Source organism: Aquarana catesbeiana, linkage group LG03 (genome assembly GCF_042186555.1).
Source record: "Aquarana catesbeiana isolate 2022-GZ linkage group LG03, ASM4218655v1, whole genome shotgun sequence".
In the NCBI taxonomy this organism is placed as follows: domain Eukaryota; kingdom Metazoa; phylum Chordata; class Amphibia; order Anura; family Ranidae; genus Aquarana; species Aquarana catesbeiana.
In genome coordinates, this window is record NC_133326.1 from 381,981,263 (window position 1) to 382,007,877 (window position 26,615).

Genomic DNA, 26,615 nt, shown 5'->3' on the forward strand with positions numbered 1-26,615 from the left:
TTCAAGAGAATAATTATAAAATTTTAATGCGTTGGTACAGAACCCCCGTAATTATCCACAAATACTATCCTACCCTATCTGACAAATGCTGGAGATGTACCAATGAAGTGGGTACACTAGAACACATATGGTGGTCCTGTCCCTTAATCCAGCCCTTTTGGACCCAAGTCAGGGAACTGACCTCACAAATATCCACATATACTCTAGAGGACACCTCAGCACAATGCCTCCTTCATCACTCGGACATTCCGTTACATCAATACCGCAAAACGCTAATACCACCCTTACTAAATGCAGCCAAGTTGTGTATCCCTCTCCACTGGGGAACAACAAATGAGCCCACTATCCCGGAATGGCTCAAACGAGTAGAAAAAATTGCGGAAATGGAGGAATTGATCGCCATAGCCAAAGACTGCCCAACCAAATTCTCATACACATGGGCATGCTGGTCCCACTTCTGTACCACTGATCAATATAAACAGCTGACCAACCAAACTCACACAGATCGCGATCCCTAAGACGCTGGCAACTATTATTAACTTCTTTATTTCATTCAGAAGCTAAATCTATCAAAGTATGTGGTGGCCGGCCTCCCCCACCTAAACAAGGGATGAATGGGGGAGGTCGCCTGACACGTTTTACACGTACCCACCTAAAGACCCACCAGTTGGGCAACCCTACCCGCGGGAATGCAAACCCTCAGATATGGTGGCGGAGACTGCAAGATACTTCTGACTCTTTCCTCTCCCCCCCACTCCCTCCTCCCTTCCCCCCCTCCACTCTCCGTCTTCTCTTCCCCCCTCGCTCCCCACCCCTCTTTGTCTTTGCTTTCCTATAAATTTAGGTTTACACCATAAGCTAGTGTCCCCTTCAGACAGAATCCCTTCTTTGTAAACACTGATGTTCAATCATCCTTAGCTGATCAAATATTGAACGGAAATAGACACTTAACATTAGCCACTGTATTAGAGCAAAGTTTCGATCTTATTGAGGAAATACACCCAAACATCCGTAAACACCAGACAGAACTAATAGCATTGGGACAAATGCATATGTACAAGTGACCTTTCACAACTATATCTCATTGTTTTTTTATAAGGGTCCACCTTACCAAAGTCAGCGAAAGAAAGGTCCCCTTTTTATTTTTGTTTCTCTCTCTGTTACAAGAGTTATTGTCTGTTAACTTTGAATGTCAGTGTTGCCGAATACGTTGTTATGACTCATTTTCTGTAACCAAAGGCAATGTAAACCCTATTCTTATTTTACCAATAAAATATTATGGAAAAAAAAAAAAAAAAGATTAATCGGGCAGCGCCGGCAAAGCGCCACTGCAGCGCCGCTTTGCAGGTGGTTTTGACCCTTTTTCGGCTGCTAGCTGGCGTTAATAGCGCATCACGAGCGGCCGAATAGCGCCACTAAAAATTGCGGCGCTTTACCGCCGACGTCCGCCCACCCCAGTGTGAAAGTAGCCTAAGTGAGAAGAGCCTGTATACCCATACAGTGCCTTGAAAACATATTCATACCCCTTGAACTTTTCCACATTTTGTCATGTTACAACCAAAAACGTTAATGTATTTTATTGGGATTTTATGTGATAGATCACAAAGTGACACATAATTGTGAAGTGGAAGGAAAATGATAAATGGTTCTCAATTTTTTTTTACAAATAAAGATCTGAATAGTGTGGCTTGCATTTGTATTCAGCCCCCTTTACTCTGATACCCCTAACTAAAATCTACTGGAACCAATTGCCTTCAGAAGTCACCTAATTAGTAAATAGAGTCTACCTGTGTGTAATTTAATCTCAGTATAAATACAGCTGTTCTGTGAAGCCCCCAGAGGTTTGTTAACTACTTCAATACTGGGCCAATTCTGACACTTTTCATATTCAATGGATATAAAAAGTCTACACACCCGTGTTAAAATGTCAGGTTTCTGTGATGTAAAAAAATGACAAAGATAAATAATTTCAGAACTTTTTCTACTTTATTGTGACTTCTAAACTGTACAACTCAATTGAAAAACAAACTGAAATCTTTTAGGGGGGTGGAAAGTAAAAATAAAAAACAAAAATAATGTGGTGGAATAAGTGTGCACACTCTCTTATAACTGGGGATGTAGCTGTGTACAGAATTAAGCAATCACATTCAAACTCATGTTAAATAGGAGTCAGCACACACCTGCCATCATTTAACCACTTGCCTCCGACCCAACGTCATATGTCGTCACAGACTTTCAGTGGGGATATCGGAATGATGCCTGCAGTTACAGACATCTTCTTTTACAGCCGGCGATTCCCTTCACAGTAAGCACAATCATAGCGGCTGTTCACCTGCTTGATTGTTCTTACAGGTTCTCCCCCCCCCCCCCCCTCCTGCTGCCCTCCAGTGCTACTACCGGCTCACCCATGCGATCGGTGAGCCGGAGAAAGCATCGAACTGCGTCAGATGTTGACCATAGAAATTTCTGGTGGGCCAGATGGTCCCCGAAGTCGCTATGATCGTTCGGAGACCGGGCGCAATGTTACGACATCACGCCTGGCCTCTGCATTTGAAAAAATGCCGCTGCCTCGGCTGGGAAGCCAAGATCGTTCTTTTTTTATTTCAGGCTTCCCAGCCTGGGGGCCAGATCTGGGGACTTATAGACCCCAGATGTCGCTGTAAAGAGGACCTGTTATGCCCTATTCCTATGACAAGGGATGTTTACATTCCTTGTCATAGGAATAAAAGTGATTGAAAAGAAAAAAAAAAATGTAAAAAGAAAGCATCAAAATATAAAAATTAATGTAAAATAAACAATAAATAAAAAAAATTTAAAGCACCCCGGTCCCCGCTCGCAGAAGCGAACGCATATATAGGTACACACATAAACAAAGTAAACAAAGTTCAAACCACACGTGAGGTATTGCTGCGAACATTAAGGCGAGAGCAATAATTCTAGTGCAAGACCTCCTCTGTAACTCTAAACAGGTAACCTGTAAAAATTTTAAAGTGTTGCCTATGGGGATTTTTAAGTACCGAAGTTTGACGCCATTCCACGAGTGTGCGCAATTTTAAAGTGTGACAGGTTAGGTATCTATTTACTCAGCACTCACATTATCTCACATTATGCAGAAAATTTGGGCCAACATTACGGTTTTGTTTTTGATGCATGAAAATGAAAGGTGTTTGAAAGTTTGCTGCGCAAATACCATGCGAGATAAAAAGTTGCAATGACCACCATTTTATTCCCTAGGGTCTCTGCTAAAAAACATATATAATGTTTGGGGGTTCTGAGTAGTTTTCTAGCAAAAAAAATATGACTTTTACATGTAGGAGAGAAGCGTCAGAATTGGCCTGGTAGGCAAGTAGGTAAAGTGCCTCTGATTAACCCCAAATAAAGTTCAGTTGTTCTAGTAGGTCTTTCCTGACATTTTCTTAGTCACATCCTAGTAAAAGGTATTAGTTAGGAGGAGGATACAAAAGAATTTCCAAGGCATTAGATATACCATGGAACACAGTGAAGACAGTCATCATCAAGTGGAGAAAATATGGCACAACAGTGACATTACCAAGAACTGGATGTCCCTCCAAAATTGATCAAAAGACAAGAAAACTGGTCAGGGAGGCTGCCAAGAGGCCCACAGCAATATTAAAGGAGCTGCAGGAATATCTGGCAAGTACTAGCTGTGGGGTACACGTGACAACAATCTCCCGTATTCTACATATGTCTGGGCTATGGGGTAGAGTTGCAAGGCAGAAGCCTTTTCTTACAAAGAAAAACAACCAAGCCCGGCTAAATTTTGCATAAACACATCTGAAGTCTCTCAAAAGCATGTGGGAAAAGCTGAGTTATGCCGCGTACACACGGTCGGACTTTTCACCTGCAAAAGTCCGACGGACGCCGCCGGACCAAGTCCGGCGGACAATCCGACCGTGTGTGGTCTCCATCGGACTTCCGACGGACCGTTTCGGGCGGAAATCCGACCTACTTTAGATTTGAAGCCTGCTTCAAATCTTTACGTCGTACCTCCGCCGGACTCAGTTCCTGACGGAAAGCCCGTTCGTCTGTATGCTAGTCCGAAGGACCAGATACGACGGAGGAGCAGGTTACTGCATCTCGCGCTCGCTGCAATAGGAAAAACTAATTTTCCCATTGCGGCGAGCGCGGGGGGCATCCCAGGCCCTTAGGTCTGGTATGGAACTTTAAGGAGAACCCCCTATGCCGAAAAACCGGCGTGGGGGTCCCCCCAAAATCCATACCAGACCCCGATCCGAGCACGCAGCCCGGCCGGTCAGGAAAGGGGGTGGGGACGAACGAGCGCCCCCCCCCCCTCCTGAACCGTACCAGGCCGCATGCCCTCAACATGGGGGGGTGCTTTGGGGGAGGGGGCGCCTTGCGGTGCCCCCCCACCACAAAGCACCTTGTCCCCATGTTGATGAGGACAAGGGCCTCTTCCCAACAACCCTGGCCGTTGGTTGTCGGGGTCTGCGGGCGGGGGGCTTATCGGAATCCGGGAGCCCCCTATAATAAGAGGGCCCCCAGATCCCGGCCCCCCCACCCTATGTGAATGAGTATGGGGTACATGGTACCCCTACCCATTCACCTAGGTAAAAAGTGTCAATAATAAAACACAACACAGGTTTTTAAAATAATTTATTAAACAGCTCCGGGGGGGGGTCTTCTTCCGTCTTCGGGGGTCCCTCTGGTTCATCTTCTCCCGGCGTCCGGTTGGTTCTTCTCCGCTCTCCGGCCTCTTCTCCCGGTGTCCCAGGTCTTCGGCCGGCCCCTCCGCTGTCTTCAGGTAGCTCTATTGCCAGCGGAGGTCCGGACTTCTGGGCTTCTTGGCTTCTTGTGTTCTCTTCTCTTCTCTTCCCCCAGATGTTGACACGACGCTCTCTCCGGCTGGACTGGTCTCTGAGAGCTCAGTAACTCCTTTTCTGAGAGTCTTCCAGGACAGCCCATGAGACCTTGGGCTCCTCCTACCAGGACAGGAAACACGTCACCCCCACCAGATAAAAGGGCGGTCCTCCAGGCCCATGTCAGTATTCTCAAGAACCGTAGGACCCTGCAAAACATATGCATAATACACATAACTTCAGACAATACCGGGTGGGAATCCGGCTGTCCTGGAAGACTCTCAGAAAAGGAGTTACCGGTAAGTCTAACTCAGCTTTTCTCCAAGCGTCTTCCAGGACAGCCCATGAGACGATGAGCCAGAACTTACCAGTCTAGGGAGGGACAACTGCCTGAAGGACCTTACGACCAAACGCCTGCTCCTGAGCTGATAGGAGATCCAGGCGATAATGTTTAATGAAGGTCGAGTAACTGGACCAAGTGGCAGCCCTGCAAATTTGTTCCGGTGAGGCACCAGCCCTCTCAGCCCAAGACGTAGACAAGGCTCTAGTTGAGTGCGCAGTAACAAAAGGTGTAGGGACCTCCCTAATTTTGTAAGCTTCCAAGATGGCTTGCTTTATCCATCTAGCCAATGTGGCTTTAGATGCACTATTCCCCTTGTGAACTCCAGAAAAGAGGACAAACAAGGTATCAGTTTTCCTAAAGGTCTTCGTGACCTCAAGATAGACCAAGAGAATCCTTCTTACATCTAGGAAACTAAATTTTCTTTCTAAGTCGCCCTATGGCGAACTACAAAAGGTTGGCAATACAATGTTCTGAGATCGGTGGAATGTACTTGCCACCTTGGGCAAAAAACCTGGATCGGTTCGTAACACAACTCGATCCTCAAAAATCGTGAGGAAGGGCTCCCTAACTGATAGGGCCTGCAACTCACTTACCCTACGAGCTGAGGTAACAGCTATAAGGAACACCGTTTTTAATGTAAGTAACTTAACTGATATACTTTCCAGAGGTTCAAACGGAAATTCTACCAGAGTCTGAAGTACTAGGGACAGATCCCACGTTGGACAACTTCTCACCACTACTGGTCTGGCCCTAGAGATAGATTTGAAAAATCTGGCTATAGTGGGATTTTCCAGGAGAGAAAACTGGAGGAACACACTAATAGCTGCCGCCTGTACCTTTAAGGTACTAACAGAAAGACCTTTGTTGACACCCTCTTGGAAAAATTCCAAAATAGACGGAATATCATGAGCTAATCTATCATTTTCAGATAACCATGAGTTAAACCTTTTCCAAACTTTGGAATATATGGCTCTAGTAACTGGCTTCCTGCAATTCACGAGAGTCCTGACTACTTTGTCAGAGAACCCTTGGGCGCTCAGTATCTTTTCTTCAGATACCAGGCCGTCAAGTTTAAGGAAACCACCTGAGGGTGTGATACTGGACCCTGCAATAATAGGTCTTCCCTTTTCGGAAGACTCCACGGAGGCTCTGAAACCAGAGACTGTAGCAGGGAAAACCATGGCCTCTTGGGCCAAAACGAGGCAATTAGAATCAGATCTGTCTCTTCCAGCCGAAACTTCCGGAGGACTTCTGGAATCAGCCTGATTGGCGGAAAGGCATAACATAGGCCTGGAGGCCACGGGTTTGCCAGAGCATCGATCCCCAAGGCTTGGTCTGCCGGGTTCATGGAAAAGAATATCTCCGTCTTGCGGTTGTTTCGGTTTGCGAACAAATCCGCTACCGGATAACCCCATCTCTTGGTGAGGTCTGCAAAGACTTCGGGATGAAGGGACCAGTTGTCTCGGTCTATCCTGTGACGGCTGAGATAATCTGCCAGGCAATTGTTTTTCCCCTTCAGGTGTACAGCAGAAATGGAGGCTAGATTCCCCTCTGCCCATGAAAGGATCTCCTGGGCAATGGACTGAAGCCTCCGGCTTCTCGTGCCTCCCTGCTTGTTGATATACGCGACTGTCGCTATATTGTCTGACAGGATTTGGAGGTTGTGACCCCTGACCTCCGTCTGAAAAGACTGGAGGGCTCTCTGGACTGCAAGCAGCTCTCTTTGATTGGATGAGGCCCTTGCCTCCTCTGGGGACCACTCTCCTTGTGCTACTGCATTGCTGAGGTGGGCCCCCCATCCCCAGGAACTCGCATCCGTGGTAATCCTTCGGGAAATGGGAAAGGACCATGGGAGACCTCCTGCTAGGTGCTGACCAGCTCTCCACCACCACAGGCTTCTTTTTATCCTGTTGAGAAGCCAGATCCTTGACTCCAGGGACCTTACGTCCCCGTCCCAGTTTCTTAAAAGAAACCTTTGTAACGGACGCTGACGGAGTCTCGCCCATGGTACTGCGGGAAAACATGAGGTCATAAGACCCACTGCCCTCGACACCTCAGAGAGAGACCAACTGGTTGGTCTGCAATGTTGACATAGTCTGGAACACTTTGGTAATCTTCTCCTGAGGAAGAAAAACTCTTTGGTTCACAGAGCAAAAATCGTAACCCAGATAAGTTACTTTCTGGGCCGGAATCAAGGACGATTTTTCTTTGTTTATTAGCCAGCCTAGGGACTGTAAGAAGTCCTGTACAGCCTGGAGATCTTCCAACAACTTTTGGTATGATTTTGCCACTATCAGGAGGTCGTCTAAGTAAGGGATAACCGTTATTGCCTTTAATCTTAGAGGAGCCAGCGCTTCCCCCAACACCTTCGTAAAGATGCATGGGGCTGAGGAAAGACCGAAGGGGAGGGCCTGAAATTGAAAATGTCGGGTCCCCATACCCGTCTTCACTGCCAATCTCAAAAACTTTTGGAAGGCTGGATGGATAGGGATGTGAAGATAAGCATCCCTTAAGTCCAACGTGGCCATAAAGCAGTTTGGGTATAGTAGGTTTTTGATTGTAAAAACCGTCTCCATACGGAAATGCTTGTATCTGATGGACTTGTTTAAGGTCCGGAGATTCAGGATAAGTCGAAACTTTCCTGCCGGCTTTCTGACCACAAATACATGGGAATAGAATCCCTTGCCCCGCTCCGAACGAGGAACAGGAATCAGGACTTTTTGATCTAATAAGTCTCCGATCTGGAGACCCAGAGCCCTCGCTTTCTCCCGATCTTGTGGAGGAAATGTGACCAACAAACGTTCTGGTGGTTGGTGAACAAACTCCAGCCTGTACCCGTTGGTCACTAGGTCCAGGACGAAGGGGCTCAGAGTGACTGCTGCCCACTGTGGGATGAAGGCCCTCAATCTCCCTCCCACCGGGGAACACAAGTCACTGCGGCTTGGCGGGCTGTTGAGGAGGGTTAAATAGCACTCCCCCTTTGCCTCTGCCTTTGTGCCCAGTCCAATGCTTTTTCGGCCTGCTGTCCTTTTCTCTAGGACTCTGTTGCCCGTTTTGGCCACGAAAAAATTTTCTGGCTGTCTGAACTCTCTTTCTCTCTGGAAACGCCTTTTTCTTATCAGCCGTGCGTTCCAGTGCCTCCTGTAGACCTGGGCCAAATAAATGATCGCCAGTTAAAGGAAGGCCACAAAGGCGCAACTTGGAGGCCGAGTCCCCTGACCAGGTCTTAAGCCAAAGGCTTCTCCTGGCCGAGTTCACTAGAGCCGAAGTCCTGGCTGACATTCTTACCGACTCAGCGGAAGAATCTGCCAAAAAACCCACTGCCTGAAATAGGAGAGGAAAAGACTTTAAAATTTGCTCTCTGGAGGTACCTGCTGACAGATGTGACTGAATCTGAGTCAACCAAACCTCCAGATTTCTGGCCACACAAGTGGAAGCCAAAGCTGGTTTCAGGTTTCCAACTGCTGAGTCCCAGGCTCTGTGGAGAAGGATATCCCCCCTCTTGTCCATCGGATCCTTAAGCGTACCCATATCATCAAACGCCAGGTCCGAGTTATTTTGAAACTTTTGAAAGAGGTGCGTCTAACTTGGGATTCTTATTCCATAGCTGCGCAGTGTCCTCATCAAAAGGAAACCTCCTTTTTAGGTTACTAGAGAAGAATGGTTTTCTCTCAGGATTATCCCATTCCAGTTTAATAGTATCAACCAAAGAACTATGAACTGGAAACACTCTTGATTTTCTCTTATGTAATCCCTTATACATAAGATCATGTTTGGATAACTGAACCTCTTCCTCTTTTAATTCAAGGGTAGTATAGATAGCCTTTAATAAGTCATCTACATCCTCAACAGATAACTTAAATCTTGAGCCTCGAGTGGATTCTCTATCTCTGGGCTCTGTATCTGACCCTGATTCTTCCAGAGAAGAACGTGTAGATCTGACCTCAGCCTCAGAGTCTTCACTCTCTGCCTGCTGCGGAGTGCTTACTGACGCCTTCAGTGAAGACGGACTCTCTGCTGGAGTCTGGAGCTCGTCAATAAGCGTTCTAAAGGAACTGAAGGTGGACGCAAGCTCATCCCTAACAGAAGTAAGCATCTTCTGGCACGAGGCAACCGGGTCATCCTTTACTAGGCCTTCTATACAGGTGCGACAAACTGCTTTGCTCCATGAGGAGCTCAATTTGTTTGCGCAAACCGCACATTTCCTTTTAAGTGGCTGCGCTAGGGCCTTGTCCTGAGTCTTGGTCTGCAAGACAAAATAAATGACCCACAATGTAATTAAAGCCACACAATCACTCCGTAACACCATGTGCAGAAGGGAGGAAATGTGTCCCCTTACACCCACTACTACAGAGGGGGGAGGGGAAGGGAACACTCACAGGGATAGTAAGGTGGTGACAGAACACCCCAGGCTTACCTGTGAGGTGCTGGTGTTGGGAACTGCATCCGCTGCCTGTGCAGGTACTGCAGGAGGATCCATTCTGCCCCTCTTGGTCATCCACAGCCTGGCTGCTTAACACCAAGAAACACCAGCAGCCAGCGTTCTCTGTTCGCGCCGTTTATGAAGACTGGAACCTCGTCTCCGGCGCCCGATGATGATGTCATATGCCCCGGAAGTAACCCTCTCCAGGCACTTCCTGTGGGCCAGCTTGGAGCGCAATAGCTCCGCCCCCTCGAACGCTGCGGCTTCCTCCATTCCTTGCTCAGATCAGACAGGCTGTCGGCAGGGAAGGACAACCGAAGCTCAGCTGAGCTAGAGTGCAATGCACTGCGCTAGGGGCACGACCTCACACCGGTCCTGGCCCTCTCCAGGCACTGAGGACAGAGAACAGCAACACAGCCAACCTCCCCAGCGGTGTGCTGCTTCTGGCAGAGGAAGAGGTAAGTGATATGCCCCAGAAAAAAGCCATACAAAGCCCCTGCTTATAAGGCCTATGGGAGCAGGTTCCATGAACATGTTACCCCCCGTCCGGAGGAAACACAAATAACTGACATGGGCCTGGAGGACCGCCCTTTTATCTGGTGGGGGTGACGTGTTTCCTGCCCTGGTAGGAGGTCTCATGGGCTGTCCTGGAAGACGCTTGGAGAAAATGTGTTATGGTCTGATGAAACCAAGGTTGAACTTTTTGGCCATAATTCCAAAAGATATATTTACCGCAAAAACAACACTGCACATCACCAAAAGAACACAATACCCACAGTGAAGCATGGTGGTGGCAGCATCATGCCTTGGGGCTGTTTTTCTTCAGCTGGAACAGGGGCATTAGTCAAGGTAAAGGGAATTCTAAACCGTTCCAAATACCAGTCAATGTTGGCAAAAAACCTTCAGGCTTCTGCTAGAAAGCTGAACATGAAGAGGAACTTCATCTTTCAGCATGACAACGATCCAAAGCATACATCAAAATCAACAAAGAAATGGATTCACCAGAAGAAGATTAAAGTTTTGGAATGGCCCAGCCAGAGCCCAGACCTGAATCCAATCAAAAACAAGTGGGGTAATCTGAAGAGGGCTGTGCCCAGCAGATGTCCTCGCAATCTGACAGATTTGGAGTGTTTTTGCAAAGAAGAGTGGGCAAATATTACCAAGTCAAGATGTGCATTGCTGATAAGACTCCTACCCAAAAAGACCGAGTGCTGTAATAAAATCAAAAGGCGCTTCAACAAAGTATTAGTTTAAGGGTGTGCACACTTATGCAACCATAATATTTTATTTTTACTTCCCTCCACCTAAAAGATTTCAGTTTGTTGTTCAACCGAGTTGTACAGTTTATAGGTCATATTAAAAGGTGGAAAAAGTTCTGAAATTATCTTTGTCTCATTTTTTTACATCACAGAAACCTGACATTTTAACAGGAGTGTGTAGACTTGTTATATCCACAGTATATGTACAAATCTACTTCTTTTTTTTTTTTTTTTTTTTATTAGAAAATTACTTAGAACCCCCAAATATTATATATTCACAGCCACTCTCCATCCAATCTGACAGAGCTTGAGCTCTTTTGCAAAGAATAGACAAAAATGTTACTCTCTAGATGTGCAAAGCTGGTAGAGACATACCCAAAAAGACTTACAGCTGTAATTGCAGGGAAAGGTGGTTCTACAAAGTATTGACTCAGGGGGTTGAATACAAATGTGCGCCACACTTTTCAGATATTTGTAAAAAAAAAAAAAAATTGAAAACCATTTATCACTTTCTTTCCACATTATGTGCCACTTTGTGTTGGTCTATCACAAAAATTCCAATATATTTGCGTTTTTGGTTGTAACATGACAAAACGTGGAAAATGTCAAGGGGTATGAATACTTTTTCAAGGCACTGTATGTACCTGGCGTGCCTGCTCAGTTAATGGCCCTTAAGAAAATAAACACTAAATGACTATTACATTTCTACTTAATAACATTATGTATTTGTCATTTGTGAGGATGATTCACAGAGCCCCGCAAAATTTTCTTTGTTTTTCTTCCCCTTTTTCCTCCTCCAAAGAAAAAAAAAATAATAATTTTTCTTCCATATTGTGATTAACCACCATATTAACCACTTGACCTCCGAAAGATTTACCCCCCTTCATGACCAGGCCATATAGCGACTTATAGCGGGACTGCGATATTGCGGCAGACAATCGGACACTGACACACTGCAGGAACCAGTGACACTAATACAGTGATAAGGGCTAAAAATGTGCACGGTCACTGTAATAATGACACTGGCTGGGAAGGGGTTAAACATCTAGGGTGATCAAAGCGTGGTGCTTTCACTAGGGGAAGAGATGGATTCTAGTCCCTACTCAGGAACACAAAATCCATTCCCCCCACCACCCGGTAAGAATGACGATCTGCTCTGTTTACATAGGCAGATCCTCGTTCTGTGTGTATTACCGACGATCAGCAGATGCCGAAGGAAGTGGTTAAATATCGATATTTTGGACACAGGCTCAGGGAAAGAATGTAAAGATAATACTAAAGCACTGAAGTGAATAAATATTGTGATAAAATATTAAAAGATAACCAAATGATAAAGCTGCAATTATTTTGTAGTGTACTGATAACACAAAAAACAATGGTGATGAGTTTGAGGGTTAATAATGCGCTAAATATCAACCTTCTAATACCGCACAGTGCCCCAACTAACATTCAATAAAGATATCCTTCACCATAAGTAATAAATATATCTTTCACCATGAAAAAACAGATACTTCAAGCGCAATCTGTTGTGACTGGTGAAAAAGTGTGACACCGTCACCAAATAAAATAATTCCACAATAAAATGTGACACAGACACCAAATAAAATATATGATCTCACAATAATTCCAATAATAAAATTCGAGTCACTGAAATCACTCACTTGAGCGGCAGATATGGAAATATTTAAATTTGTGCAGAATCGCACGGTGGGATCTAAATGAAGTTTTCACTAGTCAAACCACTGATACAGGAGATTTAGACACTAACTTTAGAAAGTTTGGTCATTTCATGGAGAAAAAAGTGAGTCTCTGGTGGGATATTGCAACCCACGAACAATATGTAAAAGAAGGTATTGTACCAAGGAGGTTAAGGTGGGATGTTCCCATCAATGATGGTTTATTGGACGAGGACGGAGTAAATGAATGGTACAAATTTTTTAATGATAAAGGTTTGAAAGTGTTACACTTTCTAATCAAAAGGAAGCAGAGAAAAATTGCAAATATTAACAAACAAATTGCAAGGCCATATTAGAAGCATACAAAGATTCACCCTCTTTTGCCACACTAACTAATTAATTAAACAAAGTATTAGAACAGAAGGATGTGGAAATCAAACAAAGGAAAATAAGAAAATACTTGAGCGATACAAACAATTATAAATTAGAGCAAACATACAAATGGCAACTAAATCTAAAAGAAGGTAAAAGAGGATCCACAACCTCTTCCCCAGAAAGAGAGGTATGGATAAGGACTCCAAGCAGGGATCAAAGATATAGATCCCCAGATAGGCAATATAGGGATAACACAAATGGGCCAGCTAGACAATATGAGACTAATGGACCCAGGAATCCGAAACCATGGTGGCACAACAAAAAATAATAATCCCAAACCATGGGTCAAATCACCAAAAAGATCAAAAACCCTGAAACCACCCTAATAATCATTATGATCATCCAGGGGATAGAGGCTATGGTCATTCAAGTTATACTAACCCGGGTAACCAGGGTTATGATTATCAGGGGTATGGAAACCAGGGGGGCCACGATTAAGCGCATTCAGGATATCCTAACTATTATAATCAAGAAAGAAGGGACACAAGAGAGTACCCCCAGTACCAACATCAACAAGGGGGTGATCAAGGTTACTATGATCAGCACCATTATGGACCAAAAAATAGCCCTATACATACCTAAAATCGCTATGAAGCATTAAGAGATTATAGAGAAAATGATCAATCACTATCTTTTTTAGACCAGCGCAGGAGCGAAAGAACACCTCCTTGGGAAGAAAGAATGACAAACACAAGAATCCCAAACACAAGAGGGGATGCCGAGGAGGATTCAAAGTCCAAAAGAAAAAGAGTAGTGGGGGAAGGCATATATAACTTAAGTGGAATAGAATTGACCAGAACAGAATTACTAACATTGGATAAAGGACTTTAATATGCACCAAAACGTAATTTAAATAAGTTTGATTTGTATGTGGATATACAAAAATATACGAGGAGATTAAATATCAAAAAGTATGTTAAACAAAACTCCAGTGGATAATGGAGGAAACGGAAGAAGAATTGACATGCCTGGAAGAATAATGCATAGTCAATTAAGAAATAAATCTCTTTTTAACCCACCAGTTCATAATAACCAACATATAGAAGTCTTTAACAAAATGGTGACACTGGAGGTTGACAAATGGAAAATCAAAAGAATGAAGGACCCACAAGACATTAGAAAGGGAATTAAGGAATTAGAGGAAAATAAAGTGGTAGTAAGACCGGCCGACAAAGGTGGTGCAATTGTAGTTTTATCAAAAGAATATTATAATAATGAAATTTTAGGACAATTGCGTGATGTGAATACTTATATAAAATTAAGAGGAAGTCCAACCAGAGAATATAAAAGTGAATTACAGGAGCTGATACTAAAAGGAAGCAATAAGAATATATTAACAAAGGTGGAGGAAAAATACCTCATACCAAATACATGTAGGGTACCTATTATCTACACAGTACCAACGCTCCATAAAGACCACAAGAACCCACCCGGATGACCCATAATAAATGGTATACAATCAATTAGTGCAAGATTAGGGGACACCAAGCACTTGATTCAGGAATTAAATAAGATTAGAATCAAGCCAGATCAAAAATATTTTATAGCCACAGCGGACGTTTCATCGCTATATACCATTATAGGCCACGAGGAGGCTATAAAAGCATCAAGATGGGCTATGGACAAATATAGCAATATGATCTAAAAAAAAAAGGTTTATTTTAAAATGTCTAGCATTTGGTCTACAGCACAATTACTTTTGATAGGCAGCTTAATGGCATTGCAATGGGGGCTAAGTACGCCCCAAGTGTAGCCAATATTTTTATGGCTGAATAGGAGGAATATGCAGTACACCTGAACACCCCCACGCAATTGGTCATGTACCGTAGATTTATTGACAATTGCATAATAATCTGGAGTGGGGACGAAAACTCTCTCATAGAATTCTTTGAAAAATTGAACAACAATCAAAAAAACATTAAGCTTACTTATGAAATTAGTGATACATCTATACATTTTTTAGACCTGGATATACAACTGACTAAATATGGACTATTAACAAAAACCTTTTTTAAACATGTTGAGAGAAACAGTTATATACCTGTGGACAGCTGCCACTTTGATCCCTGGTTGATTATTATGCCAAAAAGGCAGCTGATATGTTTAAGAAGAAACTGCACAGAGAAAAGCACTTTTTTGGAACTAAAAAAAAATTATTGGAAAAAAAAAATTGTACATAAAGGGTATAATGAGCACTTTATAGAAGAGAAAATAAAGGAGGTATCAGATTTCTCAAGGGAAGAATTAATCAAAGATAAAGAAAAGAAAATAACACAGTATCATGAGATTCCTATGATTATGGATTATAAAGTTCAGCATAGACAAATTGAACGTATATTTAAAAAGCACTGGTCACTTCTTTTAGCGGATCAACAATTGCGATCCGTGTTGCCGGAGAAACCTCATTTTATTTATAGGAAGGCCCCCACCTTAAGAGATATAATAGCTAAAAATGTTATGGATCCTCCCAAAACATTGCACAAGTTCACTTTTTTCAGGGAAAGGGTTTCTTCCCATGTAAGAGATGCTATGCGTGCAGAAACACCATGCAAAACGGTCAGAAATGCATTCATTTTAAGTCCACCAGCAATAACAAAGAATACCAAATAAAAGATTTCATTTTGTGTAGAACTGAGGGGGTGGTATATGTATTGCAATGTCCGTGCTCATTGCAATACATAGGAAGAACGAAACGTCCAATGTGGAAAACGATACAAGAACACATACAAAACATTCAAAACGGATTCCCAAAACAGTGTTTCACGTCATTTTGCTTTATGACATAATCAAAATCCTGCTTTGCTAAAATTTTGGGGCATTGAAAAATATAAATGGCATTGGAGGGGTAGCAATAGAGTAAGAGAATTACGGTAAGCAAAAAAGAATCAAAATGGATATTTGACATGTGTACTCTGTCACCTATGGGATTAAACATAGATTTTAATCTAAATTGTTTTATATCAGACTTTTAATAGATTCATGTTTTCTTATCTGTTTTAAATAAAATATCCTGTAATACTAGCTTAACATCATAGGAGATTGTGATTAGAATTTGATGTAATAATAAGGTTCACCACTGGAGGGAGTTTTTTGTCCCAGCTACATTTTAACATTTAGTGTAGGTCTCGGTTTTTAACTTGTTTTAATTTGTTTTTAAACGTTTTTTAATGTAAAGGTTTATATGCACATTAAAATGGTATCTTTTATATGTAACACTGCCATTCAAATCAGATGCAGAGCGCATATAATGGCATGATGACGCATTAAACTCCCATTTCACTCAGCACGCATACTATGCTATAAATACTAAGCAAGTCCGTCACATAACCCTAATAAACAAGTGTAATAAAATGATGTAGCGCTATCTCAATCTCGGTGTAACAACTCCAACACAAATCGTGGAAAAAATATATATAAAAATGATGATCTAAAACCTAAATTAGTGACTTACATAAAATAAAGACCGATCAGCGATGAAAGTACAAGCTTCCGGGTTCGGCGATGAAAGTACAAGCTTCCGGGTTCGGCCGTACCCTGGAAGCAGCAGCACCTTGCTGATCACTCTTTATTTTATGTAAGTCACTTGTACAGTGTTTTTTCATTAAAATATTTTAACTTACTACACTCACTATGGAGCCTATTTTTTTAATATTTTCCTTTTACCATTTATCTGAGAACACCGGTTGAGTGTGGGAGAGTTGCCATTTTTTTCTTTACCAACATATACCCCCCGGGAGCTGGGACCACGATTGGAAGCAGATTCTGGAAGCCGATCCTGTGCACACATTGCTGCCTACCTGTGGGTTCAAGCTTGATTTGGCCCATTGGGGGCCGCTACTACAGGTGGGAGGCTGGGGGAAATGGCTGCCGCACACCGGAACAAGATTGGATGAATGTTTTCTAGACATTTGCTGCCACTGCACTTTTCTCACTTTTAGAAAATTTCCTCCTGCTGACATTGGGAGTCGCATTGGAAGTCGCATTGCATGGTTTTGGACTGCGCTTTCTATTTTCACCTTTTGTTTGATGCTATTTTATGCTACTAGTTCACAGTTGATTGGACACACATTATACTACGTGGCAATACTGACATTGTTTGTGTTTTTTGCCTGCCTGCAAAATATTTTTTCATTGTGTGCACACTGCACTTTGTTGGAATATTTTTATATCATCTTTGGGTTGATATTGGGAGTCGCATTGGAAATCACATTGCATGTTTTTGAATTGCACTTTATTATTTTCACATGTAATATTATTCTATTTGATGTCATTGTACGCTAGTAGTTCACATTTGATTGGACACTTATTATATTACGTGACATTCTTCACATTGTTTGTTGCCATTTATCTGCTGCATTACATTGTGTATTTTTTTCATTGTGTGCACACTGCACTTTGTTGGTATATTTATATACCATTTTTTCACATATCCATATAGAATATTTCTGATATTTTATTTAGGTTTTAGATCATCATTTTTATATACATTTTTTTCCACGATTTGTGTTGGAGTTGTTACACCGAGACTGAGGTAGCGCTACATAATTTTATTACACTTGTTTATTAGGGTTATGCGAGTACACTGTTTTATGTTGGTGGCTCCTTGTCTATTTTATAGATTAGTGTGGTTTTTGCGCATCAGTTATTACCTTTCACAAGTCCGTCACATGTTCACCCTTGAAAAAGTCACGTGTCTAGTGAAGCAACGCGTCGGGAGGAGCCAATGACGTCACCCACAGTGCTGTGTGTGTACTGTCGGCGTATGAGGAGCATTGAAATTGTATGCAACTGACCACATTTATATGCGATCTACTCTTCAGGAAAATGTGAGTGTATATTGCTCTAACCACACAGGATATCTTATGTTTTACCATCTGCGCAATGGCTTTTTTTTCTTCTTTTTGAGTACTGCGGCAACACAGCGAGGCTTGTATTCAATCCAGCGTATGTGAAAACCAGCAGGAACTCTGATTTGACCGTCTCTCACTGTGGTCACATATTGAAGCTTGATAATTATTCAGCACATGTGAATTAATCAGAAAAGACTCAAATTTTATTATTGGAATTATTGTGAGATCATATATTTTATTTGGTGTCTGTGTCACATTTTATTGTGGAATTATTTTATTTGGTGACTGTGTCACACTTTTTCACCAGTCACAACAGATAGTGTGCTTGAAGTATCTGTTTTTTATGGTGAAAGATAGATTACTTATGGTGAAGGATATATTTATTGAATAATAGTTATTTGGGGCACTGTGCAGTATTAGAAGGTTGATATTTAGCACATTATTAACCCTCAAACTCAGGGAACGAATGCCTTATATTTCACCGCTGAGGTGAAGGAGGTGTCCCTCGCCACATGAATGAGATGTCTTACCACCAATGGGCAATATCTACCCCTCAAGACAAGGCTGAGATGTAACAAACATGCTGCTGGGTCCTGATCAGGGAAGAGATCAGAGATATCTTTAATCAAAGCACACACCTCTTGCTAATGGGGGAGAAATCTGGGACATGCCCAGATAATATGGAATATGCAGAGCCAACAAATCGAGTCTGCATTAGAAAACTTATGCCCTGTACACACGGTCGGACATTAATCAGACATTCAGACATCAAAATCCATGGATTTTTTCAGACGGATGTTGGCTCAAACTTGTCTTGCATACACACGGTCGCACAAAGTTGTCGGAAAATCCGATCGTTCTGAATGCGGTGACGTAAAACACGTACGTCGGGACTATAAATGGGGCAGTAGCCAATATCTTTCGTCTCTTAATTTATTCTGAGCATGCGTGGCACTTTGTGCGTGGGATTTGTGTACACACGATTGGAATTTCCGACAAAGGACATTGTTGTCGGAAAATTTTATAGCAAGCTCTCAAACTTTGTGTGTTGGAAATTCCGATGGAAAATTTGTGATGGAGCCCACACACGGTCGGAATTTCCGACAAGATCACACGTTTTCCGTTGGAAAATCCGACCGTGTGTACAGGGCAATACAGTGCAGCTTCTCTGGAGATCTATAACACCTAGTCAAGAGCTGGTACCCCGTTTCCTGCAGTCTCGAAGAGATAGAAGATTTATGTATGAAATAATAGATACAACATTTCTAAATTGATTCTCATCTTAAGCAATTTCAGTTTAAATCCCCCCCAGGGGTTCCCCTCTCTTCATTCTTCCCTACTCCTAAACATCCCCTCCTGTATTTTCTGACTTTTCCTCGCTTTCTTATCATATGCAGGTTCCCTTATTTAACCACTTGACGACCGCCTCACGCCGATTTACGTCGGCAAGGTGGCACGGACAGGCAAAATCACGTACATATACGTGATTTGCCTTCCGCGGGTGGGGGGTCCGATCGGACCCCCCCCCCGGTGCCCGAGGCGGTCGTCTTTTCTCCCACGGCGATCGGAGATGAGGGGGAGGCCATCCGTTCGTGGCACCCCCCTCGCGATCGCCGCCGGCCAATGAGAACATTCCTTTGCTGCTGTATGCTAAACAGCAGCAAAGGAAATGATGTCATCTCTCCTCGGCTCAGTAATTTCCGTTCCAGCCCGAGGAGAGAAGACAGGTATGTGAGTGCACAACACACACACACACACACACTAAGTAGAACATGCCAGGCACACAAAACACCCCGATCCCCCCCCGATCCCCCCCCAATCACCCCCCCCCCTGTCACAAACTGACACCAGCAGTTTTTTTTTTTTTTTTTCTGATTACTGCATTGGTGTCAGTTTGTGACAGTTACAGTGTTGGGACAGTTAGTATTACCCCCCTGTAGGTCTAGGATACCCCCCTTAGTGTCGCTGGTGACGCTAGTTAGTGAGGTAAATATTTAGGTTCGCCGTCAGCGTTTTAGAGCGTCAGGGACCCCCATATACTATCTAATAAATGTTTTAACCCCTTTATTGCCCCCTAGTTAACCCTTTCACCACTGATCACCGTATAACTGTTACGGGTGACGCTGGTTAGTTTGATTATTTTTTATAGTGTCAGGGCACCCGCCGTTTATTACCGAATAAAGGTTTAGCCCCCTGATCGCCCGGCGGTGATATGCGTCGCCCCAGGCAGCGTCAGATTAGCGCCAGTACCGCTAACACCCACGCACGCAGCATACACCTCCCTTAGTGGTATAGTATCTGATTGGATCAATATCTGATCCGATCAGATCTATACTAGCGTCCCCAGCAGTTTAGGGTTCCCAAAAACACAGTGTTAGCGGGATCAGCCCAGATACCTGCTAGCACCTGCGTTTTGCCCCTCCGCCCGGCCCAGCCCAAGTGCAGTATCGATCGATCACTGTCACTTACAAAACACTAAACGCATAACTGCAGCGTTCGCAGAGTCAGGCCTGATCCCTGCGATCGCTAACAGTTTTCTTGGTAGCATTTTGGTGAACTGGCAAGCACCAGCTCCAGGCAGCGTCAGGTTAGCGCCAGTAGCGCTAACACCCACGCACGCACCGTACAGCTCCCTTAGTGGTATAGTATCTGATCCGATCAGATCTATACTGGCGTCCCCAGCAGTTTAGGGTTCCCAAAAACGCAGTGTTAGCGGGATCAGCCCAGATACCTGCTAGCACCTGCATTTTGCCCCTCCGCCCAGCCCAGCCCACCCAAGTGCAGTATCGATCAATCACTGTCACTTACAAAACACTTAACGCATAACTGCAGCGTTCGCAGAGTCAGGCCTGATCGCTAACAGTTTTTTTGGTAGCTTTTTATTGAACTGGCAAGCGCCAGCGGCCTAGTACACCCCGGTCGTAGTCAAACCAGCACTGCAGTAACACTTGGTGATGTGGCGAGTCCCATAAGTGCAGTTCAAGCTGGTGAGGTGGCAAGCACAAGTAGTGTCCCGCTGCCACCAAGAAGACAAACACAGGCCCGTCGTGCCCATAGTGCCCTTCCTGCTGCATTCGCCAATCCTAATTGGGAACCCACCGCTTCTGCAGCGCCCGTACTTCCCCCATTCACATCCCCAACCAAATGCAGTCGGCTGCATGAGAGGCATTTTCTTTATGTCCTCCCGAGTACCCCTACCCAACGAACCCCCAAAAAAGATGTCGTGTCTGCAGCAAGCGCGGATATAGGCGTGACACCCGCTATTATTGTCCCTCCTGTCCTGACAATCCTGGTCTTTGCATTGGTGAATGTTTTGAACGCTACCATACACTAGTTGAGTATTAGCGTAGGGTACAGCATTGTACAGACTAGGCACACTTTCACAGGGTCTCCCAAGATGCCATCGCATTTTGAGAGACCCGAACCTGGAACCGGTTACCGTTATAAAAGTTAGTTACAAAAAAAGTGTAAAAAAAAAAATATATATATATAAAATAAAAAAAAATAGTTGTCGTTTTATTGTTCTCTCTCTCTCTATTCTCTCTCTCTTGTTCTGCTCTTTTTTACTGTATTCTATTCTGCAATGTTTTATTGTTATTATGTTTTATCATGTTTGCTCAGGTATGCAATTTTTTATACTTTACCGTTTACTGTGCTTTATTGTTAACCATTTTTTTGTCTTCAGGTACACCATTCACGACTTTGAATGGTTATACCAGAATGATGCCTGCAGGTTTAGGTATCATCTTGGTATCATTCTTTTCAGCCAGGGGTCGGCTTTCATGTAAAAGCAATCCTAGTGGCTAATTAGCCTCTAGACTGCTTTTACAAGCCGTGGGAGGGAATGCCCCCCCCCCCCCACCGTCTTCCGTGTTTTTCTCTGGCTCTCCTGTCTCAACAGGGAACCTGAGAATGCAGCCGGTGATTCAGCCAGCTGACCATAGAGCTGATCAGAGACCAGAGTGGCTCCAAACATCTCTATGGCCTAAGAAACCGGAAGCTACGAGCATTTTATGACTTAGATTTCGCCGGATGTAAATAGCGCCATTGGGAAATTGGGGAAGCATTTTATCACACCGATCTTGGTGTCATCAGATGCTTTGAGGGCAGAGGAGAGATCTAGGGTCTAATAGACCCCAATTTTTTCAAAAAAGAGTACCTGTCACTACCTATTGCTATCATAGGGGATATTTGCATTCCCCGAGATAGCAATAAAAATGATTTAAAAAAAAAAAAAAAAATGAAAGGAACAGTTTAAAAATAAGATAAAAAAAGCAAAAAAATAATAAAGAAAAAAAAAAAAAAAAGCACCCCTGTCGCCCCCTGCTCTCGCGCTAAGGCGAACGCAAACGGCGGTCTGTCGTCAAACGTAAACAGCAATTGCACCATGCATGTGAGGTATCGCCGCGAAGGTCAGATCGAGGGCAGTAATTTTTGCAGTAGACCTCCTCTGTAAATCTAAAGTGGTAACCTGTAAAGGCTTTTAAAGGCTTTTAAAAATGCATTTATTTTGTTGCCACTGCACGTTTGTGCGCAATTTTAAAGCATGTCATGTTTGGTATCCATGTACTCGGCCTAAGATCATCTTTTTTATTTCATCAAACATTTGGGCAATATAGTGTGTTTTAGTGCATTAAAATTTAAAAAAGTGTGTTTTTTCCCCAAAAAATGCGTTTGAAAAATCGCTGCGCAAATACTGTGTGAAAAAAAAAAATTAAACACCCACCATTTTAATCTGTAGGGCATTTGCTTTAAAAAAATATATAATGTTTGGGGGTTCAAAGTAATTTTTTTGCAAAAAAAAAATAACTTTTTCATGTAAACAATGAGTGTCAGAAAGGGCTTTGTCTTCAAGTGGTTAGAAGAGTTGGTGATGTGTGACATAAGCTTCTAAATGTTGTGCATAAAATGCCAGGACAGTTCAAAACCCCCCCAAATGACCCCATTTTGGAAAGTAGACACCCCAAGCTATTTGCTGAGAGGCATGTCGAGTCCATGGAATATTTTATATTGCGACACAAGTTGCGGGAAAGAGACAAATTTTTTTTTTTTTTGCACAAAGTTGTCACTAAATGATATATTGCTCAAACATGCCATGGGAATATGTGAAATTACACCCCAAAATACATTCTGCTGCTTCTCCTGATTACGGGGATACCACATGTGTGAGACTTTTTGGGAGCCTAGCCGCGTACGGGACCCCGAAAACCAAGCACCGCCTTCAGGCTTTCTAAGGGCGTGAATTTTTGATTTCACTCTTCACTGCCTATCACAGTTTCGGAGGCCATGGAAAGCCCAGGTGGCACAAAACCCCCCCAAATGACCCCATTTTGGAAAGTAGACACCCAAAGCTATTTGCTGAGAGGTATAGTGAGTATTTTGCAGACCTCACTTTTTGTCACAAAGTTTTGAAAATTGAAAAAAGAAAAAAAAAAAAGTTTTTTCTTGTCTTTCTTCATTTTCAAAAACAAATGAGAACTGCAAAATACTCACCATGCCTCTCAGCAAATAGCTTGGGGTGTCTACTTTCCAAAATGGGGTCATTTGGGGGGGTTTTGTGCCACCTGGGCATTCCATGGCCTCTGAAACTGTGATAGGCAGTGAAGAGTGAAATCAAAAATTTACACCCTTAGAAATCCTGAAGGCGGTGCTTGGTTTTCGGGGCCCCGTACGCTGCTAAGCTCCCAAAAAGTCCCACACATGTGGTATCCCCATACTCAGGAGAAGCAGCTGAATGTATTTTGGGGTGCAATTCCACATAGGCCCATGGCCTGTGTGAGCAATATATCATTTAGTGACAACTTTTTGTAAATATTTATTTATTTATTTATTTTTTGTCATTATTCAATCACTTGGGACAAAAAAAATAAATATTCAATGGGTTCAACATGCCTCTCAGCAATTTCCTTGGGGTGTCTACTTTCCAAAATGGGGTAATTTGGGGGGGGGTTGTACTGCCCTGCCATTTTAGCACCTCAAGAAATGACATAGGCAGTCATAAACTAAAAGCTGTGTAAATTACAGAAAATGTACCCTAGTTTGTAGACGCTATAACTTTTGCGCAAACCAATAAATATATGCTTATTGACATTTTTTTTACCAAAGACATGTGGCCGAATACATTTTGGCCTAAATGTATGACTAAAATTTAGTTTATTGGATTTTTTTTATAACAAAAAGTAGAAAATATCATTTTTTTTTTCAAAATTTTCGGTCTTTTTCCTTTTATAGCGCAAAAAATAAAAACTGCAGAGGTGATCAAATACCATCAAAAGAAAGCTCTATTTGTGGGAAGAAAAGGACGCAAATTTCGTTTGGGTACAGCATTGCATGACCGCGCAATTAGCAGTTAAAGCGACGCAGTGCCAAATTGGAAAAAGACCTCTGGTCCTTAGGCAGCATAATGGTCCGGGGCTCAAGTGGTTAAGATTACTTGCATCTATAATATCACCCTCAGTGGGATTAATCATACACCACACAGCGGTATCTTTGGCTCTCTGATATATGTAGTATTCCCTATAATTACCTACTTTCATATCTTACCTACCCAATGCATATTACAGGCCTTCTGACTTGACCAGTGGCCATGTTTACCCTGGTCTGTATGGATTAATCCTCCTTACGTTTTATTATCAACTCATGGTTGTGTTAATATTGTTCTTCGCAGTCAGATTCAAGGAGTTGAAAGCCCATTTGCACTACTGACTAGCTTTATTATTGTACCCGTTTCTCATATGGGTTGCATCCCAACTGACTTCACTTTTATATAATGCCTTTTGCCTGCTCTGTGACAGAATGCTATTCTGTATTATCTCTGTAATTTAGTTTTTTTCTTAATAAACTTTATGAACAAGAAATAATGGATACAATCTTTGATCATCTGAAAATCTTATATTTAAATCTTTTTCCCACACAGACATAAAAAAGGGAACATGCGAATTAGAGGGTGCTATCAATACAGCGCACGTCTTCTATAATCTAAAAATTATGAGGTAGTAAAGTAAGATGCCATATTTGTATCTCCTGCCATGTCGGTAAAAGATGGTGTAAGCATGGATTGTATATCCCTTATGGATTTCCAACCATTTGAGTCTCAAAAATCCGCAAATTGGAACTTACCTATCTCTAAGAACTGGCAAAATTTGGGATAAGTCAACCCCAGTGAAAAGTCAGGGTTTCCTATTATTGGCATCAAAAGTAATGTTGTTTATGGACTTACAGTAGTCTGTTTTAATAAACAGACTCATTTAAACATAGCACCTAGGATAGGATGCTCCCTCACCTGAGCCGGACACAGAGTATTAAGCCATGGGATGGCCTTAAGTGGAATAGATGATATATGCTGCTCCCATGATACCCAGCTTTTTACCCGACCATGATTGCCCCAGTCCAGTGTCCGTAGTAAATGTGCAGCTTGATAGTACCGTACTGGGTCTGGAAATCCCATGCCCCCTGCGTACTTAGGCATAGTGAGTATTTGTGCTCTAATCCTTGATGGATGACTCACCCACGAAAATTGCACAAACTCACTCTTAATATGTCGCAGGAAATTATTTCATACTGTCACTGGTAGGGTCTGAAAAAGGTACAGCACTCGAGGGAGTACATTCATTTTTAAAATGCAGTTTTTACCAAACCATGTGCGAGAGAGTTGTCACCAAAGCCGACGATCGCATTTAATATTGGTAAGCAGTTAGGAAAAATTACCGTATATTGGAATACATTGGCTAGAGATTGTGTAAAATATATCCCTAAATACTGTACTTTAGTTTCTCCACCACCCATCTAAACAGGAAGCTCGATTTCAATATACACACGCTAGATTCAGGGACTGTGAGATTCATTACTTCTGATTTTCCATAAATTTATAAATTGACAGTTAAGCATATCGGTCTAATTTCTATCATTAGATTGGGTAAAGTTACTTCTGTACTGGTGACAAAAAAAAAATAAATAGTAAATCGTCTGCATATGCAGCAACTTTATGAGACACTTTCCTTACCTATACCCCTTCTATGTCTGGGTTAGTTCTAATACGTCATAACAGTGGCTCCAAGGTAAGTATAAATATAAGTGGTAAAAGGGGACAACCCGGACCCTGCCCAGGTCTTTTGGCAGGAAAAAGAAAAAAAAAAAAAAGTTCATACAGAGCATTTAGCATTTATTTCTGACAGAAAACTGCTCTAAAAAACGCAAGATAGAAGGGTTTTTTTCTGCCTCTAAAGGCGAAGCTTACAATATGCCTCTAAATGTCCTAATGTGCATGGACACATAGGATAACATTAGCTGCTTCTACAGGCAAAATGGTAAACTCCTCGAGAAGCAGTTTGCATAGACCCTATGAGCAAAAAAGTGCCATCCACACAGTTATTCTTTGTTATAAGGAAGATGCCTCACATTGCTTAATAAATGGATTTCTTTTAGAAATTAAACGTTTTCTACCATAAATTCTGTAATTTCTGTGACAACAAAAATAATTGGTGTTCCTGCCATAAGCAAGGCTAAAGTAACTTTATATTCTGTTATTACAACAAACATTAAAAACAGCTTCAGGGACTTACTTCAACTTGGCCAGCTTTTCCCGTGTCTGATTGATATCTTTCTGCTTGGCATACAGCCAGTCTTCAAGCTGCTTCTTAGTTGGGAAGTATCCCAATAAAGAAGTCAATTCATCATTGTGTCTGGATTTTATCTTTCGAATATGATCCTCTTTTTCAGCCTAAAACCAAAAAAAAAAAAATTGTATAGGTAATTGCCAATAACAAAAAAAAAAAAGGAGTAGCAAAAAAGA

The 26,615-nt window shown here is 42.6% G+C and overlaps 1 protein-coding gene across 2 annotated transcripts in view; it reads right to left on the reverse strand.

Annotated features, from left to right (window-relative positions):
• RAD50 (RAD50 double strand break repair protein) overlaps window positions 1–26,615 on the reverse strand; it is a 463,790-nt gene that overhangs the window by 284,700 nt on the left and 152,475 nt on the right. For both annotated transcript variants that reach the window (XM_073620674.1, XM_073620673.1), the window contains exon 12: window positions 26,386–26,543. In XM_073620674.1, the coding sequence (XP_073476775.1) occupies window positions 26,386–26,543 (158 nt within the window). The remainder of the gene's footprint in view (window positions 1–26,385; window positions 26,544–26,615) is intronic.